At 50.1% G+C, this 25,921-nt stretch overlaps 2 protein-coding genes across 6 annotated transcripts; one reads left to right on the top strand and one right to left on the bottom strand.

Moving 5' to 3' along the window:
* Positions 1-404: 404 nt before the first annotated feature.
* On the bottom strand, positions 405-2,738 carry PERCC1 (proline and glutamate rich with coiled coil 1). The gene is made up of 2 exons (XM_030001885.2): positions 2,537-2,738; positions 405-1,293 (listed from the first exon to the last, which is right to left on the bottom strand). The coding sequence occupies exons 1-2, from the start codon at positions 2,560-2,562 to the stop codon at positions 552-554; spliced, it is 768 nt and encodes a 255-aa protein (XP_029857745.1). The 5' UTR covers positions 2,563-2,738; the 3' UTR covers positions 405-551.
* A 2,792-nt stretch (positions 2,739-5,530) lies between these two features.
* Positions 5,531-24,476, top strand: LUC7L (LUC7 like). Of its 5 annotated transcripts, none has more exons than XM_030002497.2 (11): positions 5,531-5,707; positions 6,444-6,514; positions 7,624-7,718; positions 12,689-12,787; positions 13,495-13,605; positions 14,263-14,406; positions 14,868-15,044; positions 15,905-15,993; positions 20,450-20,479; positions 21,431-21,595; positions 24,117-24,476. In XM_030002497.2, exons 4-11 carry the CDS (start codon positions 12,692-12,694, stop codon positions 24,256-24,258), a joined length of 954 nt encoding a protein of 317 aa, XP_029858357.1. In that variant the 5' UTR covers positions 5,531-5,707; positions 6,444-6,514; positions 7,624-7,718; positions 12,689-12,691; the 3' UTR covers positions 24,259-24,476. The 5 variants fall into 5 exon arrangements, with proteins under 5 accessions (XP_029858357.1, XP_029858355.1, XP_029858351.1 ...); XM_030002495.2 differs by lacking the exon at positions 6,444-6,514 and adding an exon at positions 22,661-22,722 and having other exon boundaries at positions 5,532-5,707; XM_030002491.2 differs by lacking the exon at positions 6,444-6,514 and having other exon boundaries at positions 5,532-5,707.
* Positions 24,477-25,921: the final 1,445 nt, after the last annotated feature.

The raw sequence follows: 25,921 nt of genomic DNA, 5'->3' as shown, positions 1-25,921 counted from the left end.
GGCGGGGGCTGTGGGGAAGGGCCAGCTGCCCTGGCACCGCGGGACGGCCCTGCTCTCCTGTGTGGGTCTGGTTCCCTGGTACTGCCATGGGGCAGGGGAGCCGCGGGGTGCAGCGGGTCCCCAAGGCGGTGACGGGTCCCTGCTGGGTGCTGGCAGCCGGGTGCTTTATGAGGCCCCGCGTCGCCCTTTGCCCCAGCACGGCCGAGATAAGGAGATGGGATCCACTGACTTGGGCCACAGAGTAAACACGGGCTGCTGGCTCCTGCCGGCACCGCGCTTCCCTCCTCTTCCTGCTGCCGGGGCAGCCGGCGGCCCCCCGAGGGCCACGCCGAGCGGGGCCCCTTTGTCACTGGCGGCAGGGACACCACGGTGCTGGCTAGCAAAGGACACCGCATGCGCTGGTGCCTGGCGGGAGTCATTTATTCACTCGTCCCATCGCCGGCTCCGACCCGGCAGCTCCAGGTGCCCCGGCGCTGGCACCGGGGCCACTGGGTTTATCATTAACCGGGTGGCACGTGGCGGGGCTGGAGGCCCCTGGGGCCGCGGTGGGGTCACAGCCCAACGAAGGGCTCAGCCTCCAGCTCTGGGCGGCCAGGCTCGGGCGGCAGCTCCCGCCCAGCACCCGGCAGCTCCGGTCCCGGCTCCGCCGTCCAGTTGGCCAGGAGGTCGCTGAAGTCGGGGGTGCCGGCGTGGAGGAGGCTGGCAGGGCTGGGGCCCGGCTCCCTCCAGAAGGAGGGTGGCAGCTTCCTCCGGTGCATGGGGGTGATGTGGCCGTATTTCCTCTCCAGCCGCTGCGTCTTGCTGCCAGCTGCCCGGGGCGGCAGGCACCGGTGGACGCCGTACTCGAAGAGCTCGGCCAGCGGCCCCAGCCTGTGCACGGCCCCAGGGCCGCCCTGCGGTGCCGCGGTCTCAGGCTGGGCCTCGGCGTGCCGGGGCGAGCCGCAGTCCTCGGGCGCGCTGCGGCTGCCGGCGGCCTCCTCCCGGCCCCGCCGCCCGAAGTACCGCTGGATGTCACAGCTGATGAGCTCTGAAAACTTGAGGAGCCGCAGGGTGGTCTCAGCAGCGCTGGGGATGGCCAGCTCCGGCCTCATGCTCTCCTCTGCAGCCTCCTCTTCCTCCTCCTCCTCTTCCTCCTCCTCCTCCTCCTCAGAGAGGTCGGGGAAGTCGGGCTCGGGGCGCGTGGGCAGCAGCAGGCCGTGCGGGAAGGGCGAGGGCAGCCGCAGCTCGGCCAGGGGCTGGATGACGCCTGCAGCCATGTCAGCGTGCAGGGGCACCCCAGGGCCCGGACTCACCCTGCGGGCAGGGACAGTGGGGTGAGGGTGGCATGCACCCCGGCACCCTCCCCGACCCACCACCCTGCAGTGGCACCAGGCCCTGAGGTGGCCGGTGGACCGTGGCATGCCAGGCCGTGGCCAGGGTGGGGCTGCAGGGCAGCGGGGACATCCCCCATAAGCCATGGGGCAGGGGGGATGTCCTCGCCGAGCCATGGGACAGAGGGCAGTGGAGACGCTCCCTCTGATTCATGGGACATGGGGCAGCAGGGACATCCCCACCGAGCCCTGGGAGATCGGGCAGCAGGAATGTCCTCACCAAGCCATGGGACATGGGGCAGCGGGGTTGTCCGCCCAAATCCATGGGATGTGGGACAATGGGAACATCCCCAAGTCATGGCATGTGGGGCAGCAGGGATGTCCTCACTGATCCATGGGACATGGGGCAGCAGGGATGTCCCCACCAAGCCATGGGATGTAGCCCTGATCCTCCTGAGCCATGAGCCGTGGGGCAGCAGGGATGTCCCCCAGAGCTGTGGGGCAGCAGGATGTTCCCCTTTACCCTGGGGCTGTGCATGGAGGTGAATGGGGCTCAGCACCCACCCTGCCACCGTGGGCTCAGTACCCTGCCACTCTGGGCTGAGCCGTCCCTGCCACCCTGGGCTGAGTACCTGGGATGCTGAGCCCCATGCCCTGCCCACACAATGGCCCCGTGGTTTTCCCTGCGACGGGGCAAACCCAGCCACCTCCTCGCACCACCCTGGTGGGCTCCAGCCATGGCTGGGTCTTGCTGACCTGGATGAGGCCCCTCTATGGATAGTGATACCTGTGCCCTGGGGTCCCCAGCAGTGCCTCGCTGCAGGCCATCCCTGGCCACATGCTTGGGACTGCCATCACCCCAGCCCTGGCCCCGAGAGGGTCTTGGGACAAGGGACAAATCCTGGGGGACAAGCCCTGCTCCTGCCATGCCAAGCACGGTGCTGGGCCCTGCATCCAGCAGGAGACAGCATCGTTGCCATGTCTGGGGTCACCACGCGTCTTTCTTTGTGCCGTCCCCACCGTGGGACCCCCGGTCCGGCCTCCGTGCTGCCCTGGGGCGGGCGGTGGGGGGCTTAGCTTCCTGAGGCACCATGCACCTCCGGGCTGTGGGGAAAAGGGAGCGGGGCCACCCCGGCAACAAAGCCAGCCTGCCCCGCTACCACCCTCAGACAGAGAAAAGCCCCGGTGCAGGGAGGCATCACCCAGGGCCGCGGCTCGGCACTCACCTTGGTGCTGCCGCCCGGCCATGCATAGGCTCCCGCGGCGCTCCCCCTTCCCGTCCCTCCACCTGGGCCTGAAGTATTTATAGCGGAGCAGTGAGCTGACGGCTGGCAAATATTTGGTAGCTGTATTGTAATAGTAGACTCAGTAAACAGAGCTGGGGTTTGCTTTAGCACCCAGCAACGGGAGAGCGGCGTGGGGAGGGACGCGGGGACGGAAGGCAGGGCTCACCTTAATGGTTCACTAGCCAGGGGATTTTCAAGTGTTGTTCCTGTAAATTCACCTATTAAATCGGCAGCCCCAGCTGCCAAACTGCCCGCACACTTGTGCCGAGGGCTCTTATCTCCCTGCTGATTGGAGGCGAAATCAAGCTTTGTCAAATAGGCGTAAAATTAAATTTCATGCTATTTTGACTCCTGGAGTAGGGATCTTCTGAAGAACATACTGTGTTATCAAGCGATGCCTCTGCAAACAGGCGCTGCTGCCGTGGCTGCAGAGGGCAAAGCCTCTCTGTGGGGGTCCTGCAGCGCCGGTCCCTCGCACAGCAGAGCGGGGCCAGGTGCTGTGCAGCCCCCGTGTGGGTCCAAACCCCCCATCTCCATCCTCGTCCCCCTCCCCGAGGTGGATGCGGGGCTCTCTGACCAGCCCCAGGATGGGGTTTGGAACCTTTTAAGGTGGCAGGACACAGCTCCGATGGCACGGCTGGCGGGAGAGGCACTTCAGGGCGCTGCGCTCCCCGGGGAGCGGTGGGGCTGGGTGCCCAGGGCCAGCGGCTCTTGCCAGGCAGCGCCTGCGGATGCAGAGATGGGGATATGCCATGTGGACAGCGGCTGGGCCAGCCCCGCGGTGGGGACAGCACCTAGGACGGCAGCATTGTCACCACGGATGGGGCACTGGGGTGCCCCGTGTCTCCGTTACGGCCTGCAGCCGTGCTGGCCCACGCAGCGCGTGGCGGACTGGGGACAGTGGCGATGGCGAGTAGCTTGGGTCCCGAGGCAGCTGTGGCCAGAGGTGCCATTTCTGTTTTGGCAGGGGGACGTGCCGGTTGGGACGTCTGGGGCAGCAGAGAGCACAGCCAGGGGACACAGACAGCTGGGGGACTGGAGGTGGCTGGGGGACGCCGGACGGCCAGGGGACGCAGGACAGCCTGCCTGTGACAGCTGGGGGGCACAGGGTGGCGGGGGCCTGACACAGTGCCCGGACCCCATCACCGCCTGTGCTGGGGACGCTCAGGGGGTGGGACACCGGCCATTGGGGCTGGGGACAGCCGGAGCCCTGCTCCAGAGCTGTCCTGTCCCTCTGCCCTTGGGGTGACCGCAGCTCTCGGTCTGCTCCCCCGGAGCCCTCCCTGCCACCCTGGGCTGAGCACCCTGGGCTGAGTACCCCGGGCTGAGCTGTCCCCAGGTGCTGAGGTGGGATCCCCAGCCCCTGCCATAGGGCAGCACTGGCGAGGACAGCGCCAGCCTGGGCACGGCTGTCACCCACCCGTCTCCCCGGGCCAGCAGCCCTGGGCACCCTGTGGGGGCAGAGCTGGGCACCGGCTCCGGCACCGGCTCTGCAGTGCTCCCTCTCCCCTCTCCAAACACTCACACCAGCAACGCCGGGGCGGGAGCAGCAGCCATCCCGCCCGGGCACCGCTGGGCAAACAGGGCGGGTGGGAGCAGATAAGCCCCGGGCACCCTTCGGTCTGCTCCCTGACGTCACCCGCTGTTGCCCGCCCGCCCGGCACAGCTTGGCACGGCACAGCTTGGCATGGCTTGACGCTGCTGGGCATGGCCTGGCATGGCTTGGTGCCGCTTAGCATGGCCTGGCATGGCCTGGCATGGTTTGGCACTGCTTGGCATGGCCTGGCACAGCTTGATGTGGTTCAGCATGGCCTGGCACTGCTTGGCGCTGCTTGGCATGGCCTGGCACAGGCTGGCATGGTTTGGCACTGCTTGGCATGGCCTAGCATGGCTTGATGTGGTTGAGCATGGCCTGGCATGGTTTGGCACTGCTTGGCATGGTCTGGCATGGCCTGGCATGGTTTGGCACTGCTTGGCACGGCCTGGCACAGCTTGGCATGGTTTGGCACTGCTTGGCACGGCCTGGCACAGCTTGATGTGGTTCAGCATGGCCTGGCACGGTTTGGCGCTGCTTGGCACAGCCTAGCACAGGCTGGCATGGTTTGGGACTGCTTGGCATGGCCTGGCACAGCTTGGTGTGGTTCAGCATGGCCTGGCATGGTTTGGCGCTGCTTGGCATGGCCTGGCATGGCCTGGCATGGTTTGGCGCTGCTTGGCATGGCCTGGCACAGGCTGGCATGGTTTGGCACTGCTTGGCATGGCCTGGCACAGGCTGGCACGGTTTGGCACTGCTTGGCACGGCCTGGCACAGCTTGATGTGGTTCAGCATGGCCTGGCATGGTTTGGCGCTGTTTGGCACGACCTGGCACAGGCTGGCACGGTTTGGCGCTGCTTGGCGCGGCCTGGCACAGCTTGATGTGGTTCAGCATGGCCTGGCACGGTTTGGCGCTGCTTGGCACGACCTGGCACAGGCTGGCATGGCCTGGCACTGCTTGGCACGGCCTGGCATGGCTCAGCACGGCTCAGCAGCCACTGTGGCCCGGCTACCGGGCTCGTGCTCGGTCAGCCCCCGGGGAAGGGTGCCGGGGCACCCAGGGGCAGCACCGTTGATGGGGGCCGAGCCCATGGCAGCGGCCCGGCGAGCAGCCAGGCCGCGGGTGCCCCCCGGCCGGTGGGTGCCCGTCCCCCTGCCCGAGGCCGCCGCTAACGAGGCGTCCCGGTGCGCACCGGCGGGCGGGGGGGGCCCTTCGGCGCCAGGGCGGAGCGGCCGCCGGGCCCCGCCCCCCCCGCCCCGCCCCGCCCCGCTCCGCTCCGGTCTGACGGGAGCCGCGCCCCGCCCCGCCCCGCCGGCGGACTACCCGTCCCGGCATGCCGCGCGGTGGCGGGAGGGGCCGCTTCCGCCCAGCGCCCGCCGCGCGCCGCTGTCGCCGCCGCCACCGCCGAGGCCGGAGCAGCCGCCGAGGCCGCCGCCGCCCAGGCCCAGGCCCAGGCCCAGGCCCAGGCCGGAGCCGCCCGCCCGCCGCGCCCCGTGGCCCGGCCCCGCGCCCGCCATGTCGGCCCAGGCTCAGATGCGGGCCCTGCTGGACCAGCTCATGGGCACGGCCCGGGACGGTGAGTAGGGGCGGGCGGGGCCTGCAGGAAACGCCGCGGCCTGACGGCCGCCTCAGCCGCGCGGGGCCCGGCCCGGCCCGGCCGCCGCCTCCGCTCCGGACCTGCGGCGCGATCGGCCTCCGTCCGCGCCGGGGGACGCGGCGGGCCGGAGCCGGAGCCCCAGCCCGCCCCCGCCGCGGCCCGGCCCCGGCCCCGGCGCCGCCGAGCGGGCGGTGCGGAGCGGGCCCGGGCCTCGCCGCGCCTCGGGGCGGCCTAGCGAGCTCGGCGCAGGGAGCCCGGTAGGGGTAGGCCTGCCCGGCGGAGGAGCCCGCCTCGGCTCTGGCCCTAGAAAGCGCCCGGCGTGGCCCAGCCGCGGGAGGAGCCCGCCGCTCCGGGCCCCGGCTGCCGCAGAGAGGTTTTAGGGAAAGCTCCGTGCCCAGGCCACGCCGTGCGTACAGAGGCATGTAGGTAGGTGTGCCTGCAGGAGCCGGCCGTTGTAGTTTGTTGTCCAAGAAAAGAAATGTGACAGCCTGTGCAAAATATGTTCCCGCTGCGGTTTGTACCTCCCTTCTGCGACTTGCTGAGTACTTAAATTCCCTTTGGCACGTTAGCAGGGCTGTTCAGGTACTTTGCACTTTGTTTCGTAAGTGAATAAGTGCTTTTCTTTCTTTGTGTATTGAGTTGCTATTGAATTGCTTCCCATATTTTTATTTCATACAAACTGAACAATTGTGGCCCCTCTATTTTATTTATAAAGGTTCAGTGTATCTTTGCCTGCCTACATCAATCTGCAAGGGAGTTGCAGAAAAGCCTCATGTTCATCGAGCCGTGAGTCACAACCAATTTTTAAAGCTGTTATAACAAAAAAAAAAAAAAGTGTTTGGTTTTTTTTCACAAGTAACTTTAAAAGTGTAGCTTAGAAAGAAAAGAAAAAATAAAAAAAAAAACATTTTCAGTAGACACAACATTATTCCTGGATGCTTGCGAATCCTAAACTATATTCATACTTTAGTGTTACACATACCTGTGTCATATACACAGATGAGCTTTAAAATTGTCACATACCATTACCACTTTGCCTTTACTTTTATGTATCATTCCCCTGACTTCCTTACTGCAGGTGTGGGCAAGAAAACTTTTCCTTTAAAACTTTTCAACAGTGGGCATAAAATTCTGCAGCTGAGGTCTTGAAGAATGCAGATGGGTATAGTATATGTTGGAGCTCGCAGTGTGTATTGACTAACTTTGTTTCTTTTTTTATTTTTTATTTTTTTGCTTTTCTGATATTGTCTTGTTTAAGTGGCTCCTGAGTGTAAAATGTCTTCTGAGGGTGGGACGTGGGTGGGAAGCACGCTTCGTGTTCCAGGCCAAGACCTACAAGATTCGTCTTTGGACGGCCTTGGAAAGCACACTGCATATTTGGTTTTCAAACCAAACGGACCGATGTCTTAATTATCAGATGAGCAAATAGCAATCGCCTATAAAAACTGTCCAGCACAGCCCTGTTTTGTGATTCATAGCCCTCTGATAGCGTGGGTTTCAGTACCTCCTGCCCCTTCCTCACAGTAAAAAAGGGGGGTGGGGGGTGGGGGAAAGAAAGAAAAGGTTTTGGCTGCGAGCCAGACTGTCTGTCTCCTTTTTTCTCTTCTGGCTGTGCTGTCTCTTTATATGGATGACAGGCCTTGGACGTTACTTGGCTCGCCAACACTGTGTTTAACATGGTGTACTGGATGAATAAATGCTAAAATAATGTTTGTTGCCAATTATAAGTGTTCCAGAATATCCTGTTACCCTCTAAGCTTTTTTCGAGTAATTTTGGGGAGCAGGAACACCAAGTATTTTAATCTGCATATTGAGGCGAAATGATCATACCGTCATCTTTGTTCTCTTATCAGTATTCTAATGTCTCCTTATTTAAAACCACAAATGAATTTCAGGAGATGAAACCAGACAAAGGGTGAAGTTTACAGACGATCGTGTTTGCAAGAGCCACCTTCTGGATTGCTGTCCGCATGATATCCTGGCTGGAACAGTAAGTATATCCTCTGTAATAAGGAATTCTGGTGAGGCAGACATTGGTACAGCTCTTCAGGGCTCATCTGTGCATCGTAGGTAACTCCTAGGAGAGGTCAGACTTGCTGTGCCCAAGGAGTGATCACAGTTTTAATTTCAGCTTCTGTGAGCTCTTTATGGAACTGCTGAAGTCAGGAGCGCTTAGGATTTGCTTGCAGTGGTTTTTCTCTCACAATCCTACATGAAGTTGCAAGATTTTTTCTCTGTTATCTGTTTGAGATGTTTAGGGCCTGAAACTTGTCCTATGGAGGTTGCAAGATCGTAGCTAGCCTGCTGTTCTGGGCGCTCTAGTTCACTGTTGCATCTTCAGGTTAGCAAGGTTTTTTTTTTGCCAGCTGCAATAATCCTCAGAGCTTGTCAGTCTCCTCTCTCAACCCATGTGATATTCTCCTGATGGAACGGCAGCTTTTTCATCATTACTGGTTGGCGTGCTAATGGCAGGGTTACAGCTCAGGCCGACTTTGTCTTTTAGAGTTGGTTGGTCTAAGCAGTGTCACTCTGCCTGACTGGTTTGAAACAGTTGAGTCGGCTCCTTTGCTGCTGCCCTCTGGGGACAGAGCTGGCCAATTTTCAAAGGTTTGGCTCACACGCTCTCTGAGAGCAAAAGGTGATATGGGCTTTTAACAGTGAGATCTTGCAAAGTAAGTATTCAATTTCGGCACCCAGATGAAAGATGCGGTCCAACTTTCGAAAGAAAACAGTGCATGTCTTATGCAATTGTTGCTGTATTAGAGAACTGCAGGATGGAGATGAATATAGATGTTTGAAATCCGTCTTTACCCTCACTGTTTGACACTATATACTGTGGCGATTCACATTGTCCATCCACTTAACCAGATTGTTTAAAGATAACTCGTTATTTATAGCCCTTCCTGGTGCTATTTCAAGAGCTGGGTTTGACACAGTGGGATACCAACAAAGCAGAGGGCTGGCACTCCTTCCTCTGTTTGTGTCGCTGCAATAGAAAGACTCTGTGGCAGCACTAGTATAAAGAGCTTTAGCAAAAGCTGCCTTGGCTTGAGCGCTTAAACTTTAGCTTCTCAATGGCTGCAATTGCAGAATAAGGTTTGGAAGAGTTGAGTACCAATCTCTATATATCTCTGTATTTATTTTTTATTAATTTGAAGCTCAGATGTATTTTCCAGCAATCGCTCCATCAGCCTCCCTATCACCTCACTTCTGTTTCAGAATTTTAAAGCTGCTTAAATCACCTTCTGCCCACCTCCATCCTTTGTGCAGGTCACTATGCTTAGCATATGTTTTTTGATACGAGATTCTACAACAGTTTTTTGTGGTGCAAATGGTGTTTTGAAGATTCAGGCTGCCTTCTACCTCTTCTGGCACGTTTCCAGGAAGAAGGTAAATGATGAGTTGAAGGGGTTGAATTAAGTGATGTGCATGGCTGTTGGAGCTAGTGCCCAAGCACGGAGGAAGTCTAAAGTGTTCAGGTGCATTGTGAGTCTCCTGGGGCAGAGAAGCACGTTCAGAAATCTGTTTCTCTTGCTTCTGCTGTTACTTGTCTGCAGTGAGTCCGTCTCTTCCCTCTTGCTGTGGAATTTGTGCTCAGAAATCTCATACAGGAGCAGGAAGGAAGACTGCTTCTGTGAAGATGATCTTGTGGATCACTGAGTCTTGTGGTGGCCTTTAAGTGGCTGTGGAGCTCTCTACACTGCTGTCAGTGGGTTCTTGGGGGCAAGAAAAAGTATTGGTGCCACAGATCTGTGCTGAAAGGACATGTGATGTCTGGAACGGGAACAGCATCTCAGCTGTCAGTGTTACCAGCACAGAATGAAACTTAACTGGAACGTGCAGGCTTTCCTCGTGATCTCAGGTTCACTGACATTTTACAGTGCTCCATTAAGGAAAGAGCTTTGTGGGTGAATCAGCCTCAGCTGGATAGGGTAGTGTCCATCTCTGGATGTGTACTATTGCAGAAATCAGGACGTTGGATCTTTTTGGAAATTTCCAACAGATGCTCCAAGCCTTCTGGTGCTGGTTTTGTTGCATACTCCCCCCAAAGGCACTGTTGTTGCTGCATCCTTCATGCGTGCAGATATTCCTTAGTGGGAGGCTGATTGGAGACGAGCAGGAAGCTGGATCCTTTGGGTCGCTGTGCTCAGTGAAATGTGATGGAGTCCCATTCACTGGCCTTCAGGTGCAGGGTAAGAGAAGGAGTCCAGACTGTAAGTAAAGCTCTGGAATACTCCTCAGAGCTGCAGAAGGCATGCTGATGTTTGCTTTGTTTAGGTGCACCTATGTTCCTGGTCATAAGAGCCTTTGGCCCCAGAAACTTGTCTAAACTTGTCACTAAATAAGCTACAATGGTTCTCTTTTTGGTCTCCATGGGAAAGGAGGAAAATTCCAGGAGAACACAAGTTGGTTTAGTATGTCCATGTGCTGTTATCAGGGGACTTGTCATCTAGATCGTTAGTGGCCTGCACCAAGTCAGCTCTGCAGCTAATGGTAAGCATATTTCTGTCAGTGGAAGTACTGCAGCACATTCAGAGATGACATCAGCTGGTAATCCTCCTGAATTTTAGCACCACTAATAAGTTGAAAGACGAGGCTGAAAGCTGCCCAGGTAGAGCATAGCTTGGAAATTACATTCAGGGAATTTATTGTGTCCCCCACTGGGAGTTATGAGTGAGCTGAAATCTGTAGTTTGCAGAATTGTTTTGTGGGGGTCTCTGCTTTCCTTTTTCACTTGGGTGAAACTCTGTAGCTCTGATTACTATTAAAGAGCCTTCCTCATGGAAATAGACTTTCTGGTGAGTTAGCGGTTTAGTGGAGATCCTAAGAGATACCTCAGAATGTGGATTGCTCAGCAAATGTGAGCAGGACTAATTAGCAGTGGCATCTAAATGTATTAAATATTTGTGTGTGTTGGGGGGTGGGGGGTGTTAAATCTTTACTCAGGCTCTGCTGGTTACCTGTCTCAAATACCTGTATTATAAACCAGCCATGAGCGTTGACTGGAGGAAGTCATGATCACTGCTGTAAAGGGTGAGTATTTGATGACAGGCCTCCCTGAGACAAGAGGATTCTTTGAGACAGAAGGGCTAGTGGTCTTACCTCAAGTGAGCAATACCTGTGAAAATCTCCTTGCACCTAGATCATCTCCAAGGACATGGAGGAAGACTTGAGGTTTGTATGCTGGTGAGACTTGAATGTTCTCCTCCAGAGGAAGAGGTTGAGGGATTCGTTGCCTTTTAACAAACAGCGAGAGGAATATGGAGCGCACTGTTGGCTCTCCTGAAGTTGTGGGTTGGAGCCCCTTCTCGGAATTGAAGCTAGTGGCTCAGCTTGCAAGAAGAGTTCAGATAAGAATACTTATGATGTGTGACAATCGCATCTAATATTGCTATTTTCTCCCTATATTGGAAAGGGATCTCAGTAGAATAGCCATAAGAATAAAAGATTTAAGTTGCATCATGGAAAGTTGTTTTTGTGGTAAAATAACAGTAGCTCGCTAGCATTCTTTGAAGAGGCTTGCCTGAAGGTGAACATGATCAAGCTTTGAAAGTACCGAACACTTTTTTTTTGTAGGCATTAAATTTCTACCATTAGAGAGCTCAGCAGGACTGTTCCTGGATACAGTGTCTGTTTCTGTAGCCTGCTGCCTGAGGCCTCCTGTTTCTGGTAAATCTGAGCAAAATGAGGAAGACTAAATAGTGGCAAGTCATCCGGAATTGTTTTCTTTGTTTAAAAAAGAAACGCTAATAACACAAGTAGCTGCTGAAACCCAGAGCATTACCTGGTGGAGCTTGCTTTAGTTGCTTTATTCTAAACACGTCCATTGCTGCTGTCTGAGTGCATTGCTTCACATAGGTGTCCCTGGCACCCCCAGCTCTAGTTTGTGATGTTCTGCAGGGATTCTGTGTTGATCCTGATTTAGATGTATTTAGCTTTTTCTGCAGTTCAGTGAGTTGACACCTATTGTGCTGGGTTCAGGTTTGGGCTCCTTGGGACTGGTGGTGACTGGGAGAGAAGAGGATGGCCGGCAACGACCTGTACCATGCCATTCGTACTGTGCCTCACATTTAGACCTTTTATTATTTTGTCTTTCAAAATGTCATATTCTTTTTCTATTTTAAGAATAAGAGAAATGTTCTCTGTTACATATTGATAATGTTGAAATGCAATTTCCATGTTTTGAGAGCATAATTAACTTTGGTTCATGTGGCTGTTAACTACTAGGTTGGGGAAAAATAACAAATTTAAATAGCATCAACTGCAATGGGAGTGAAGGGCAGCATGCAAGTCAGAGCTTTCTGGGAAGGGAGATGGTCTCAAGAAGTCTCTCGATAGATGGGCTTATGCGTAGGAACTAGCTTTGCTGGGCAGGTTTTAAAATTCCAGGCAGCAGCTGAAAGTGGGAAGGGGCTAGCTGCAGAATTATGAATCTGTTGTTGCTGAGTGTGGGTTTGTGCTTTTCTACTGGCCATCGCCCTTACTCCATTAAGTCCACTTGTTCTTGATAGGAAACATTCTGTCTGTGTTCTATGATTTGGTATCTTTCAGTATGTTACTAGGGCTTGTCCTGACACAGATGTGCTTTACCCTTAAACAGGGTACAAAGCTATATAAAAGGAGGCATTTGGAGTTAGTGCCCATTGAAGGAGTTGCTGCTGCAGCGTGCTGCGCCTTCCCAGCTCCCAGCAATTTCTAAGGCTGTGCTGTGACGTAGAGCACGAGTACGGCTGGACTTAATGCATTTAGGGTGTTTTAATGTTGTTCCAGGAACACCTAAAAGAGGGGTTCTAGCAAGCATGTTCTTCTGGCTAGTTCTGTTACTGACAGGTTAAGAGGAAGCTCTTCTTCCTAAAGAAGCTGTGTTTTGATATGATACAGTTGGCAAGAGTTAAGTATCTGCTGCTTGTTTCCATAATGGAGGGTTCTTACATTGATTTTCTTTTTTCTTTTCAACAGCGAATGGACCTGGGAGAATGTACAAAGATCCATGACTTGGCACTGCGAGCAGATTATGAGATTGCAAGTAAAGAGAGAGATCTGTTTTTTGAGCTGGATGTGAGTACAAAGTTACTTTTGTGGAAACTGCCTCATGAAGTTATTTGGCTGAACAGCAGAACTCAGTGGGCATTTCAGCTAGCCATGTTATTTGATGTGTTATCTAACAAGAATGTGCAGCCCCTTCCCCTTCCTGAATGCCAGCTTGATTGCTGACTTGAAATTGTAGAAGTAATTACGGCCCTTGTAACCCCATTAGCCCAGCTAGCTGGGAGGCTCCTCTGACATTCCTTGCATCCCACACCTGCTGCTCTGTACCAGGTCATTGTAACCTGGTGGCCTGTCCCAGAAGGAGATTTGACATTAAAACCTCTGTGGTTTCACTTTTGCCAGATTTAGCTTTCTATAATGGAACAAATCAAGTGGAAGAACAATTCTGTCTTCCCTTTTCATGTTATTCCACTGCTTTTGTCTTTGCACCTGTTGCTCTAGCATTGAAAGTTCCAGTGCAAAGCAGTCTTCATGTGAGCATCCTGTTTTGTGTCCGAGTAAAGGGACTGTGTCAGGTTCCAGACGGATGACAGCCTTAAGGGCAGGGATCAAATTTTACTTTTTCTGCAAAGTGTCGTGTATTTTTTTTCTTAAGGCATCTGTTCTTGTGGTTGATTGTGCATTATACAGGGACTCTACCAGCTAGCTGTTGGCTGTCAAACCTGGATCTGGCATGGAGAGTACTTTTATTCACAATTCTTTGTCTGAACATGCAGGCAATGGATCACCTGGAATCCTTCATCGCAGAGTGTGATAGGAGAACAGAGCTGGCCAAGAAACGCCTGGCTGAGACACAGGAAGAGATCAGTGCCGAAGTGTCTGCAAAGGTGTTGTCCTCTCATTAAACATTTGTTCTGCAAGTCTGTGTGAGAGCACTGGTGCTGTGTTGTCTCTGACACCATTAATTAAAGGCTTTGTGGATTCCAGCCATCCTCCTCAAATGCTGCTCTGGCCGTTCTTGTGACAAACTTACTTGTTCAGAGGACCATAGTAGCGTAAAACATGAGCTCTAAAATAGGTTGCTTTAGCATGGCAATAAAGCATATTGGTTTCCCACCACACTATTCAGTGTTAATGTAATAGCTTAGAATAGTATATGCATCCCATGATTGTTGTCTTTTCACTTAGCAAATGCTCATGGAGTTTCCTTTTTGGGAATTTGCTTCATGGGAACAATACAAAGCATTTCTGAAGCTGGTTTTGTGGACTCTATCCTGTCCTGCAAGCCAGAAATGTGCCACTGTTTGCAGCAGAACTGATGATGTCCTCTCCATGTCCAGTTTCTCTCTTTGCTATGTGTCTGTGACTGCATTGCCTGTACTTGGCCCACAAATTTTGTTGGGACTCCTTTGACTTTCGGAGATTTATGGGCCTCTTCCAACAACTGCTTTTATTAAATGATATTTTTTAGAGAAAAAGGAAAAGTCATCCTGCAAGCTTTAGCAAGTATTTTTGTCTTATTAAAAGCACACTATTCTCTTTAGGCAGAGAAAGTACATGAGCTGAATGAAGACATTGGAAAACTCCTAGCTAAAGCTGAACAGCTGGGAGCTGAAGGAAATGTTGATGAGTCTCAAAAGATCCTGATGGAAGTGGAGAAAGTCCGAGCAAAAAAGAAAGAGGCGGAGGTATGGCGTTGGTTCTCCTATGAATTGTAATAGCAGACTGGGCTAGGCTGAATACATGACAAACAGCTGGGTGGTTCCTACCTCTTTTCCAATGTTGCCAGCACCTCCTTTTTCAGTTTCAGCCATGTGCCAGCAAGCAGTTGGCAGTGTACTATGGTAGATGAAGAAAAGCTTTTTAGAAACTTTTATCTAGTGAAACTAGATAAAGTGAAACTTTTATCTAGAGCTGACTGGGGGCGGGAAGGGATTTGTCCTCTGAAATATTTGGTCACTAGTCACTGCAGGGATAGGCTGTCAGGTTAGCTGTGCTTGCAAAGCATTTTGTATGGCACCTCCTTTATATTGAGGGTGTTTTTTTGATTCTTGAAAGTGGCAGTGCAGTTCTTTGCAGGGATTTCCCTGGAGGGTTGTGACTATGCAAGGGTTTCCTGACATTTGCATGGTTTTTTGCCTCCCTTTAGGAAGAATACCGAAATTCAATGCCTGCATCCAGTTTCCAGCAGCAGAAGCTCCGTGTGTGTGAAGTCTGTTCAGCATATCTGGGTCTCCATGACAACGACCGCCGTCTCGCTGACCACTTTGGAGGCAAATTACACTTGGGTTTCATTCAGATTCGTGAGAAACTGGATCAGCTGAGGGTAATCCTCCATGTTTTAAACCTTCTCCTTTTAGTTTTGAAGACATTCAACACTTCCATTAAATTAATACAGAATTCTTTGCAGAGTGCTTGTAAAAGCCCAGAAATTTCTGATTGCAGAATCCCTGAAACTTCCGGTGGAGGTTTGCCTGTAGCCTCATCTTGGGATCTGTTCTGTAATTTCTGGGTAACTAAATATGTACCCTCAGAATGAGTCAAACTGGATCACTGCTGTGATTTATTCCTTAGAACATTAGTATAGTTGCCTGTATTTTTCTCATTAATCTGGCTGAAATTTGTCATTCTGGGTTTTTTGACTTTGAGACCTCTTAACGAAATGCTTGAACTGAAGTTTCACATAGTGCTGTCAGTGAAAAAGGTCTTCAGTAGCTGAAGTGATTAGAAGTTTTCTGAAATGGTTTGTACTGGAGTTATGGTACTGGCCTTGCTTGCAAACAGAGACCTCTAGCCTGCTCGAGTAAGAGTTGTGATTCCTGTGCCCTATTCGTTAGGCAGTATATTGAGGTCAGTGCCTCGATTTGATCATTAGCGCAAGGCCAGAGCACTGTTTCATTGTGTGTTGTGTACACTGATGGTGAGACAGTCCTTGCCTCAAAGCTTATGGGCTTGTCTCTTAGAGCACAAGCACTCAAAGCAGAGTAGGGAGTGGCATTTCTTGCCCTGATGTATGTTAGTGAAGTTGTGAGGAAAATGAGAACCTCAGTAGAGATCTTGACTAGCACATAAAAATGCAGTGAAACGGTTCTTTGTCTTACTACCTTTGTCTTACTGTAGGAATAGTCTTCCTGCAGATCTCTCTGACCTGTTACTGTATGGCTGAAATGTGGACTTTTTTCCCAGAAAACAGTGGCAGAAAAGCAAGAGAAGAGAAACCAGGATCGTTTGAGACGGAGAGAGGAGAGGGAACGAGAGGAGAGAATGGGCAGACGGTAAGTGGAAGCTGGTAACTGGCTCGTGAAGTTGGTTTTGAAATAGTCTGATTTCTTGTATCTGAGCATTGCAGGAAAGCAGCATCTGCTGCTGGAGTAGCTGTTGGACGTGCTCCGGATGCTGTGTGAGCACCTTGGCATTCAGTTAAATATGAAAACAAATGCACAAAACCCCCACCTTAGAGTGATTTTATGTGTGTTGTTTTAACCTCCATTGTGTATCTGAAACATGTGAGTCCTATATTTGGGAATCTGAATAAAATGCCCTCATCCAATGCATCTGAGTGGGAAAGTTTAAGATGAGTGAGGGCTAGGTCTGCTCAAAAGGCACTAGTCATGCAAAAATTCCCTGGACAGCCTTCCTCACTTTTAGGCTAGGAGATGACAACAGAATGGAGCTGGTATCTGTGAGGCAGATGGTGGGCTGCCTGTCTTGCTCCAAAACTTTTCTGCAATAACACTGAGGTGCTTTTGGCACAGCTTTGGAAAACACTTCCTAGGGGATCTGAGGGATCCCAAGGAGTGGCTGCTTTTGGTGGTTGTGGCCATATGTGTCACCTTCTGCTCATATATGTATAATCCTTGAGCAGTGGGAGTGGCTGCAACGTTGGTATTCTCAGGACAAGCTCTTCTGCATCTTGCCAGCTGAACTGGAAAAACTATTTCTTCTGTACTTGAACCGAACAGGCGTCTTGTGTGCAAACAGCTCAGTTAAACAGCCTGGTGTGGAGAGGGTAGTTATTTGCAGTGGTCAGGCAGAGGAAGTGGCTGAGTAGGAATGCTGTTCTTGTTGTCACAGCATCTCCCCAGTTAACCTCATGTGTTTCTTATACTTCTTGTGTCAAAAAAACCAACCTTGCTGCCTGTGCTCTTCTTGACCCTCAGTGTTAACTGAAGAGTGTGTTTTGGCCATCCATGTTTGAGGCATATGAGACATGTAACTGCAGTATGCTCTAAGATGGTGCTGGCTTCTGGGTATACATTGCTGGAAATGCTAGCAAATGAATACCAGAATCAAAGCAGCTTTGTTTTCTGTGGTCTGCAGGTTGGTGATTTTGGTGTATTGTGAAGATGTAAGCCCCAAATTGTTACGCATTCTCCAGTTAGGGTGTTTTATGTGGGTTTTCTCTGTGGATTGCCTGGTGTCATATGAAGCGCCAGTTCGTGCTGCAGCTTTCTCCGGAACAGCAGCACTTTATGTAGAGCCTCACAACTTTCTGGCATCCATGCAAGACTGTCAGTAATGCAGTTGTATTTGGGAGCTGGAGAATCTGGAACTGGCAGATGAGCGCAGGAGTTAATCGAAAGGGACTGCTGTTGCAGTTATGACATAGCATGCTGTTGCTATCATCAGAAAGATGGAAATGAAACAAGAAGTGTCTTCACATGCAGCTGCTTCATGGCAGGCTCTTTCAGACCCACAGTAGGACCATATCTAACCTGGACTCAGTGTGTCTGTCTCCATGGTGCCTCTTCTTCGTGGAGGTCCTTTCTGCATGAAAATTGCTCAAGAGAGTTGCCTTCAAGAAGAGTCCTCTGGATCTCTTAGTTGGTCTGCATCTCCCCAAATGCTCATTTTCTTCCTCCTGTGGTTTTGTGGTTGTGGGTTGTTAAAAAAAAAAAAAAAAAAAAAAAAAAAACCAAAAAAAAACCCCAAAACCAAACCCTCAGTTGTTGAGCTAAGGAACCTCTTGTGTTCAGAGGTAGTCCATATATGGATGCATCTGATGAGGGGGTTTGAAGATGACTTTTGAATGTTTTATTTAATGCTTTAAATGTGAAGAGTTTAAGAACTGCATTGAGTTGGCCTGAAGTCTGAGTTCTTGCTGGTTCCCTATGTGGCACTACTTAGAGACTGTGGCCAGACTTTGCTCTCTCTCTCTATGGAGGCATCTGTATGCTCCTTTGTTCAGATACCAAAGAAAAACTTATTATGAAGGAGCCAAGAGTGTCATACAGAGGAGGTCAAATTATTTGCCTCTCCAAAATGAGAAGTTAACCCAAAGAAGGAAAGTAGTTTTCCCAGTGGACACTCAGTGTCAGAACTGAGATTAGAGCCCAGATTTCTTGATTTCTCAGCACCTTACCTGCTGGGAGCTGTGCAACACCATGCTTACAGGAGCATTTTTCCATCAAAAACTAATTGGTGACTTCTGCCTTTCAGTCTGCCTCTCTTAACTAGAGCTTGATACTTTAAGAAACCATAGAAAACATGTTTCCTTCCTAAGTCTTCTTGTCATACCTTCATATGTGACATCTTCATGGTGTTATTCAGGAAGAGAAAGAGTACTGCTTGACTGAGAAGTCTTTGGTGACTTACAGGCACTGTGACATACTATGGAAACCTGTAGATTCACTTGTGAAACTCTGCCTCTCACAGGCTTTATTAGTTTGTCAACTAAACTGTGATTCCGACAAAGGAATGAGTGAGCTGGGTTGTCACCTCTAATGGTAAATAAACACAAGACCTTTGTTTGGTATTGCTAGTGACTGCGGGCTACCCAGTAATCTCTTAAGACTGAAATTCTGTGGAGAGGTGGCATGCTTGAAAGTGCAGACCTCGGTATTTGCTTCCAGAGTACACCAGCAAACAAGTTTAGGTGGAGTTGCCAAATGGATTTCCTTTGTATTAAGTTGGACAAAACACAGGTTATGAAACTCAGTATATAGCCTCTGTGATGCAGGGACAAAAAAGAGGAAGAAAATAAATATGCTCAGCTTCTTGCTTCTCTGGACAGCAGTATTCTACTGTTTCCTGCTGTATACTGATTCAGGCTAGTAAGGAAAGTGCTGTTTTGTTGGATGCTTCCTGAATTCTGAAGTCTGGCATTAGGGAGTGATTACCAGGAGTTTATTATGCATACTCCTGCTCAGATCATAGGCATGGAAGGGCAGCCAGGCTTCTCAGGGGATGTAGAAGGGCTTTGTGTGGATGTGTGCACCGGTGATCCAGAATAAAGTTATCAGGAGGAAAAGAACATTAAGAACTTGGAGTAATTACAACCACCAAAAAAATTCAGCTGCCTGCCAGGCATCTACAGGAGGTTCTGCTGCTCTTTCAGGTTCTGTTACATGAAAAAGGAGGTGTGTATTGCCTTGCTCTCCTGGTTTATCAGCTTTTCCTTCATCTGGTTGTCTAGTGTATTGCCTCAGAGCATGTTTCATTTGCCTGACTCCAAGTTCAGCTCCACCTTGTTTATGGTCCTTCTACCTGAATTCCTTTCTAAATTTGGGGATTTTTTTTCTTTCTACTGTGATTGAGCAATCCCATTTCATTGTGAAGGAATATCAGTGCACGTTGATTCTCTTAATATTGTCTTATCCAGGTATGGTTTTAAATGATATTATTAAAATAGATGCTTCTCCATTGCTTTTTAAAATTTTGTCTGTGCGTAGCTTTCAGCCGCATCTCCTGTTACAGTGCCAGAATAGCTCTGTGGCTATGTAACTGGAACATCCCCTGTGAGTCGTATGCAGTGGGGAGATGGGAGCGGTTACGAGAGTGAGTCTCTTAAGTCACTAAACAGGGAGACTGGCCACTTCTCAATTAAAGCAAAAAGAGACCGTTCAGACAGCGTGTGATGGTTTGGTGTAATGTGGTCATAGAGAAAGAGGGAGAGCGTATCTTTCACATGGAGTGGTATTTTAACTGATGCTGAGTAATGGTGCTTCAGAAGTTGAAAGAATTGTGACATTGTTATTTACAGGCTGTCAAAAGCTTAATGCTTACAGCGTTAAGCTGAGAGCGCCGCCCATGAGCTCTGAAGCCATGGAAATGTGAGAAGGAATAGTGAGGCTTGGATGATTCTTCTCAAGTGGCTTTAAGGCCGAGATGAAGGATTTTCAGTATATCAGTTACTTTTCAGTAGTAGTTCTTCCCTTGTGTCTGTCTCCCTTTTTTTTTTCTAGCTCATCTTTCCCAAACAGGGGAAAAAAAAGTCATTGATGCAAATTTCCTTCTAATGTTTGTTAAATAAATACAATGAGTGAGAAAATGTTGTTTTCTCTTTATTAAAACCCTTTTAATGTGCAACTACCTCAAAGGAACCAAAATCAGAAAACTGTCAACTTCTTCTTGAAAATGTTAGAGTTGATCTAGTTGAAGTTAGACTGCCAGAGGGTAAAGAGTATACAACAAATATGCACAGCAAACGTAAAGTCAGAAAGGTTTGTTGTGGGGCTTTATTGACAGAGACTGAATTGGTTTGTAGACCTTTTCTGTTCTGATGGGAAGCTCTGCATGTAGAAACTAGTGTTTCTATGGAGTTCTTCAGTTCCCTGCCCCCCAAATTGAGTCTAATTAAATGTTTTAATGGCAAGCTTTTTTTTTAACTGACATATTACTTGGGGTATTGTTGTGTTCTGGTGAAGACCTGCCAGGTTGGATGGGTGGTTCTGTTGAAAACCCACTGGCTATATCATACTTTCTTTTGCTTAACTCTCTTCTTCTTCCTAGGTCTGGATCAAGAAATAGAGATCGTCGAAGGTGAGTGCACAGTTCTACAGTTCTCCCAAATATATATTTGTGTTTCTATCTAGCTCCTGAGGCTTTTCCTGGATCTCACAAATGGAGTTCACTCAGTGCCCCAGTCTCTTTGTTTTGCTCTCTGAAAGAAATGGGAACTACTGCTTGGGCACCTCAGTGGTGCTGTGCAACTTAATGTCACTCGTTGGGCTAGAAAGCAGATGCTGGCTAGCCTGGTCAGGACAGAGGGTGCTGTGGGCTGCAGAGTATGAGTCTAAGAATGTACTTGATGCCTCTTTCAATAAATGTGTAGTATACTTTCATAGTTTTAATGTCTGAAATATATCTATTACATATATAATACCTCAGATGTAAAAATACAGAGATTCAAGATTAAAGCCCCCCACATCTCTGTGAAAAGCTTGCCTTAACAGTATGACAGCATTCTCTGTGATCATGTACCTGGAGATCTTCCTGTCTACTGCTTCCCATATACATTGGCATCCTTTGTTTTGCTTTTAGAGCAGATTGAAACAAATCGGCTTCTAAAGTGCAGTATTTTCACAAGGGAGACTCTCTTTTGGCTGACTGCCATATGGGTTATGGTAATTTCACATGCCACTTACTTTGGCCTCTCTTCTACTTATACAGGTCTCATCTTGAGTGAGGCACGGTTGATAAGCTCTGCTCTAGGCATCGGCACATGCTTACATTAATGGTGGGAGCTTTATATAAAAGCTTCCAAGCAAATTGAATTTCCCCATTGGCATTTTGTTGGTAGCATGATGCCCAGGAGGGAGATGCCCACCCTGTGGGTGATCTGCCTTCTGTGTTGGCATGGGTGTGGCTGGCAGCGGTGGGTGCTGGTGCTCTGGATGTTTGTTACTCGGGAATGTTTGAGATGGGCTCAGGTATGCAGATCCGATGTACTGGTCCTTCTCCTGAGCCTGATGCAATCTGTGTCCTCTTCAGATCACGGTCTCGGGATAGGAGGCGAAGACGCTCGAGATCAGCTTCCCGTGAACGGCGGAAGTCTCGCTCCCGGTCCCGAGACCGACACAGACGCCACCGGAGCCGTTCCCGCAGCCATAGCAGAGGTCACCGACGGGGGTCCAGAGACAGGAGTTCAAAACACAAGTATGTATTCCTGACATGAGTGCTTCTGGAAAGGGGAGTCCTTGGCATCACAGTGAGCCTCCCCAGTCCCTTAGAGCAAGCAGGAGTATGAACGGTTTCTCAAGTTAGCAGCTGCAGTGTCCTGTACCAGCTCCTGGGCCAAAGCAGGATTTCCCAGTGGCCATTTGTAGATGGCCTCATGTGCGAGCAGTAGGGTAGTAACTGTACAGTGAGATCCCAGCTTGAGAGGAGAGTCTAAGAGATAGAACTGGTTCCTTGATTTGCACTGCTGAGCCTTGAGAAATTGCTGGTTTTCTTGTACAAGAAACAGCACAAAGGCCTGCTTAAGCTAACTGAGCCCCCCCGGCCTGTAAAAGCCAAGTAACTGAGAGGCAGTTTTGATGTTACATTTCTATGGTTACCTTCTGCTTCCCAGGTTCTTTCTCTCAGTGCTGGCATGGCGAAGGAAGTGTATGATTTGGGATCTGGGGGAAGTCTTCTGTTAGAAGGCTGCTCAAGAGAGAGAGAATTGCTTAGGAATCTGCAGTGGAGGGAGGGGAAAAGGCAGCCAAGAGGAGGAGTATACCATTCTTCTGTCATGGAGGACGAGTTCTGTAGTCTGAAGAAAGGCTTTAAGTTTCTTCTGAAACTCAGCAAAACACCGTGTTGCAGGAAGGATGAGGCAAGCATATGTAGGAGTATTAGAAAAATTGAAAGGAATCATTGTGTTTCCTTACAGCACTTCTAAGCCCAGGAGCAAGTCTATCGCCAGGTGCTTGCTGAAGTTAGATCTGGCTTTTTTTAAATGCTCCTAATTAATAGGGGAGTGCTTTAGCACTGTCTTACCCAATTAGGCACCACCACTTGAGTACAATTCTAGAAACAAATCTACTGTTGGGTGTCTTGTGTCACTTTAGCTAAGGGGTAAGAACAGGTTTTAAAGATTCCTGATGAAGGGGAGGGAAATAATGGTCTGAAAAAATAAGTCTGTTAATAATTGAGGGGGGTATGTAAATACTGTTGATTCTCCAATGGCTGAGATACTAAAGTCCTTTTTTAAATCTGTCTTGAACATGAAAAATAAAGAAAAGAAGTTTGGACAATTAGGAAGTGAGGAAGACCCTGTAATAACTATTACTAAAGAGCAGGTAAGGGATTACTTCGAAAACCTTGAACACATTCAAATTAGCCAATCGAGATTGTAGGGGGATTGGCTAGCTGACATACTTGCACAAAATTACTGAGAACTGGGGAGAAACCAGGATCAGTTTAAGAAAATAAAACAAAACCAAGAGAACAAACAGAAAAACCCTGTTCCCTGAAAGAGTGTAGCTTCTGTTTTCACCTTGAGAATTAATGAAACCTGCATTCAGGTTCTGCTGGTCTGAGGTGTCACTTTTATTAAGAAATGGAGAGCCTGCCACAGGATCTGGAGGTCTTGGGGTAGGAGGACTACTGGCAGGAAGCAGTTGTGGGAACAGGGAAAGGGTTAATCTCATCAGACAGACTCTTGTTGTCTTCTGGTTAAATGACACAATTTAATGAAAATGAAATGGCTCATGATACAGAGGCTGTAAGGTTTTAATGCATCAATTGTGCAGTATTTCCAAACCTTACAATTGACACAAATGAAAGCTAGAACCTCTAAGGTACCTGCCAGGTCCTTTCCTTGTGACTGTAAAGACAAACCTGTGTACTGAGTCCTAGAGTAAAATGTGCTGGCTCTGAAGGGTCTGTGAAAGCCTCTGCCTAGTTCTGAAGGGGTGCAGGCTGCTAGAGTTCATTCAGGATCAGCACCTTTTGAAGGCTGCCAGTTGATAAGCTGGCATGAATCATACAGGAAAACAGCCTTTTCAGATTGGACCTAACATGAAGCCTTTTGCTTAATTCTGTGTGGGCTGATAGAGTGAAGCACTGCTGAAAATCTGTAGCTGTCATTTGGGCAGGCTGTGAAAAGATTTGCCTGTGTTGTGGGCTGAGAATATAAATCTGTATCATCCTGACTTTGAACCCAGGATGCTGCCAAGGACAGCGCTTGTCAGGATGCAAAGAAAAAAGCCCAGGGCTGAGCGAGCATTTGAGTCCAAAGAATACAGTTGGTATTTAAAGCAGTTGAGCAGAAAGTCACTAACTTATAGCATAATGAAAAATTACTCTAGAAGACACAAACAGAGCTGAGTGATAGACGAGGAAGAAATTGCAGGCACTTTAGTATGGCCCAGTAAACTAATAAGGGGCCCAGGGAAGACCTCAGAGAGCCTCTGTGGTAACAGCTTGAAAGGATCACTCCAAGGAGAGAGTAACAAAGGCTGTGCCGTGCACTTGGTGCTGCAAAACGGGTGTTCTCATACATAAAGCTCGGAGAGGGCCCAGAGTTGCTGTCTTGGGGACGCCACTCCCAACGTCGCAGTACCTAGGCACATTTCTGTAAGAAACTTGTGTTATGCCACAGCCCTGTTAGGGAAAGATGTTGTCATTTTGTGCATATCTGAAAATTCTTTTAGTTGTGAAGCTTATAGCGATGGTTTACTTTGTACTTCAGATCTTCTAGAGATCGATCTTCAAGAGAAAAGTCACGAGACAGAGAGAGAAAAGAGAAGAGCTCTTCTGAGAGACGGCACGAGAGCACAAATGGGAAATCTCGTTCCAAGAGATCAGAAGAGAGAGAAGCTGGCGAGATCTGAACTCAAACGATCTGTGTTGCACTGTAAATAGTCTGATAAACATTCTACACAAAGCCTAAATTTCCCATTTATATTTACTGAATACAACTCATCTTTTGTAGTTTGGAATTTTTATTGTTTGGCAGATAGCTGTGAGTTTGTAGAGACACAGAGTTACGTACTGTTTAACAGGATTTTGTTTTAGTAGGAATAAATAAATCTGGACGGATCGTTTTCAATTCAGGCCAGTGGCTGACACACTGTGTTTGTCCTGACCCAGCGAACGCAGCAGTCAGGGGCAGTGCTGTGGTCAGAGACCTGAGCTGCTGTGATGTTTGTAATGCTTCAGCCCTTTCCAGAAGATCTACCTGACCCTTTGTGAGCACACCAGTAGCGCTGGTTCTCACTTAATTAATTTTTCCTTCTGTTTATATCTGTTAAAAGAAATTCAGAAGTGTGGGTTTTTTTCCTTTTAGCGCTTAGCCACCTCATTTTTATGTCTCCAGCATTTGAGAGTTGCCTCACGATTCCAGCTGAGTCAAGACAGACAAAATTTGGCCCTGATCTGCGTATTTTGAAAGCTGTTCATCTTTGTGAGGATGATCAAATTGGCTGGAGCACATTTCTAAGATGGGCTCAAGTCTGGTTTTAGTACCTTTGCAGATCAGATACCGGGTGTAAACACAACAGTGGAAAATCTGGACTGATTTCTTCTGTAGAGGAGTACAGCCACAGCTAGCCTGCCTATTTACTGTGCACTCTGGAGTCAGAGCTTCCTCTGTGGAGTTTTCTGACTTGCAAAAAAAAAAAAAAAAAGCGTTGGTGTATGTTTTTTAACAGGCCAGTCAGGCAGAAGGTGGCCGAGTGGCAGAGGTGACTCGGGATGGAGCGAAATCCAGGGGCAAGGCGAGGAAAGGAGTCGCCCGTGTCGGTGCACACCGCTTCTCCTGGGACTGAGGCACCAGCCGTGTCCTAACACGTGTGGGAGAAATTTGCATATTGTAACTAGCTTATTTGTAACTAGGTTTATTTTACACTAGGGGAGGAAGGCCGCCTTGCTGTGCCAGCCACAGTCGAGACCCCGAGGATCGGTATTTTGTGAGAATTGTGTGAGTACAGCCCTCGCCGCCCACCGAGCTGGGCGAGAGCCTGGCCACTGCTCGTTAGCTCGGCGAGGCGGGTATCTTTAATTAAAGACGGCTCGCTCCTAACGGTTCCGGGCGGCGGCGGCAGCAGGAAGGTGTCTGTAAATGCTGTTTTAAGGCCGTGTGTCCGGTGGCGGGGGAGGGTCCGGCGGGCCTTTCTCCCCATCGAGGCTCCGATAAGCTGCTTAACGGTTTCGGTTTCCCTGCGGCCCTCCCGGCGCCCCCTCGGTGTTAGTCCTTAGTGCATGCGACCCCCTTCCCTGTCCGTTTTTACAACTAATTCCGCGGTTTCACGTATTGTTTTTGTAACCTCCGTGTCGGGTGAGGGAGAGCGGGGCCCGGGGGGGCGGCGGGGCGGGCCCGGGGGGCGGCGGGCGCGCTCTCGGGATGCCTGTACGTGACTGTGCTGTTCTCTCGCGGTCTGATCGCATTAAAGATCTGTGTTTGTGGCTCCCACTGCTGCCCGGCCTTGTTCTTGCGGGTTCTCCGCCCGCGCCGTCGCCACCGCTACCGGGACGCGCCGCCCGCCCCACTGCGCA

Source organism: Aquila chrysaetos, chromosome 25, assembly GCF_900496995.4.
Source record: "Aquila chrysaetos chrysaetos chromosome 25, bAquChr1.4, whole genome shotgun sequence".
NCBI lineage: Eukaryota > Metazoa > Chordata > Aves > Accipitriformes > Accipitridae > Aquila > Aquila chrysaetos.
The sequence above is the reverse complement of the archived record's forward strand: the minus strand, read 5'-3'. Positions and strand labels throughout refer to the sequence as shown.

Excerpts from the sequence above, each read along its gene's own strand:
- PERCC1 (XM_030001885.2), bottom strand. The coding sequence starts at position 2,562 with ATGCATGGCCGGGCGGCAGCACCAAG. Across the intron at positions 1,294-2,536 it reads GGCCGGGCGGCAGCACCAAG|GGTGAGTCCGGGCCCTGGGG; the intron begins GTGAGTGCCGAG and ends CCCTGCCCGCAG.
- LUC7L (XM_030002491.2), top strand. The coding sequence starts at position 5,647 with ATGTCGGCCCAGGCTCAGATGCGGGCCCTGCTGGACCAGCTCATGGGC. Across the intron at positions 13,606-14,262 it reads GTGCCGAAGTGTCTGCAAAG|GCAGAGAAAGTACATGAGCT; the intron begins GTGTTGTCCTCT and ends TATTCTCTTTAG. Across the intron at positions 15,994-20,449 it reads GAGGAGAGAATGGGCAGACG|GTCTGGATCAAGAAATAGAG; the intron begins GTAAGTGGAAGC and ends TCTTCTTCCTAG.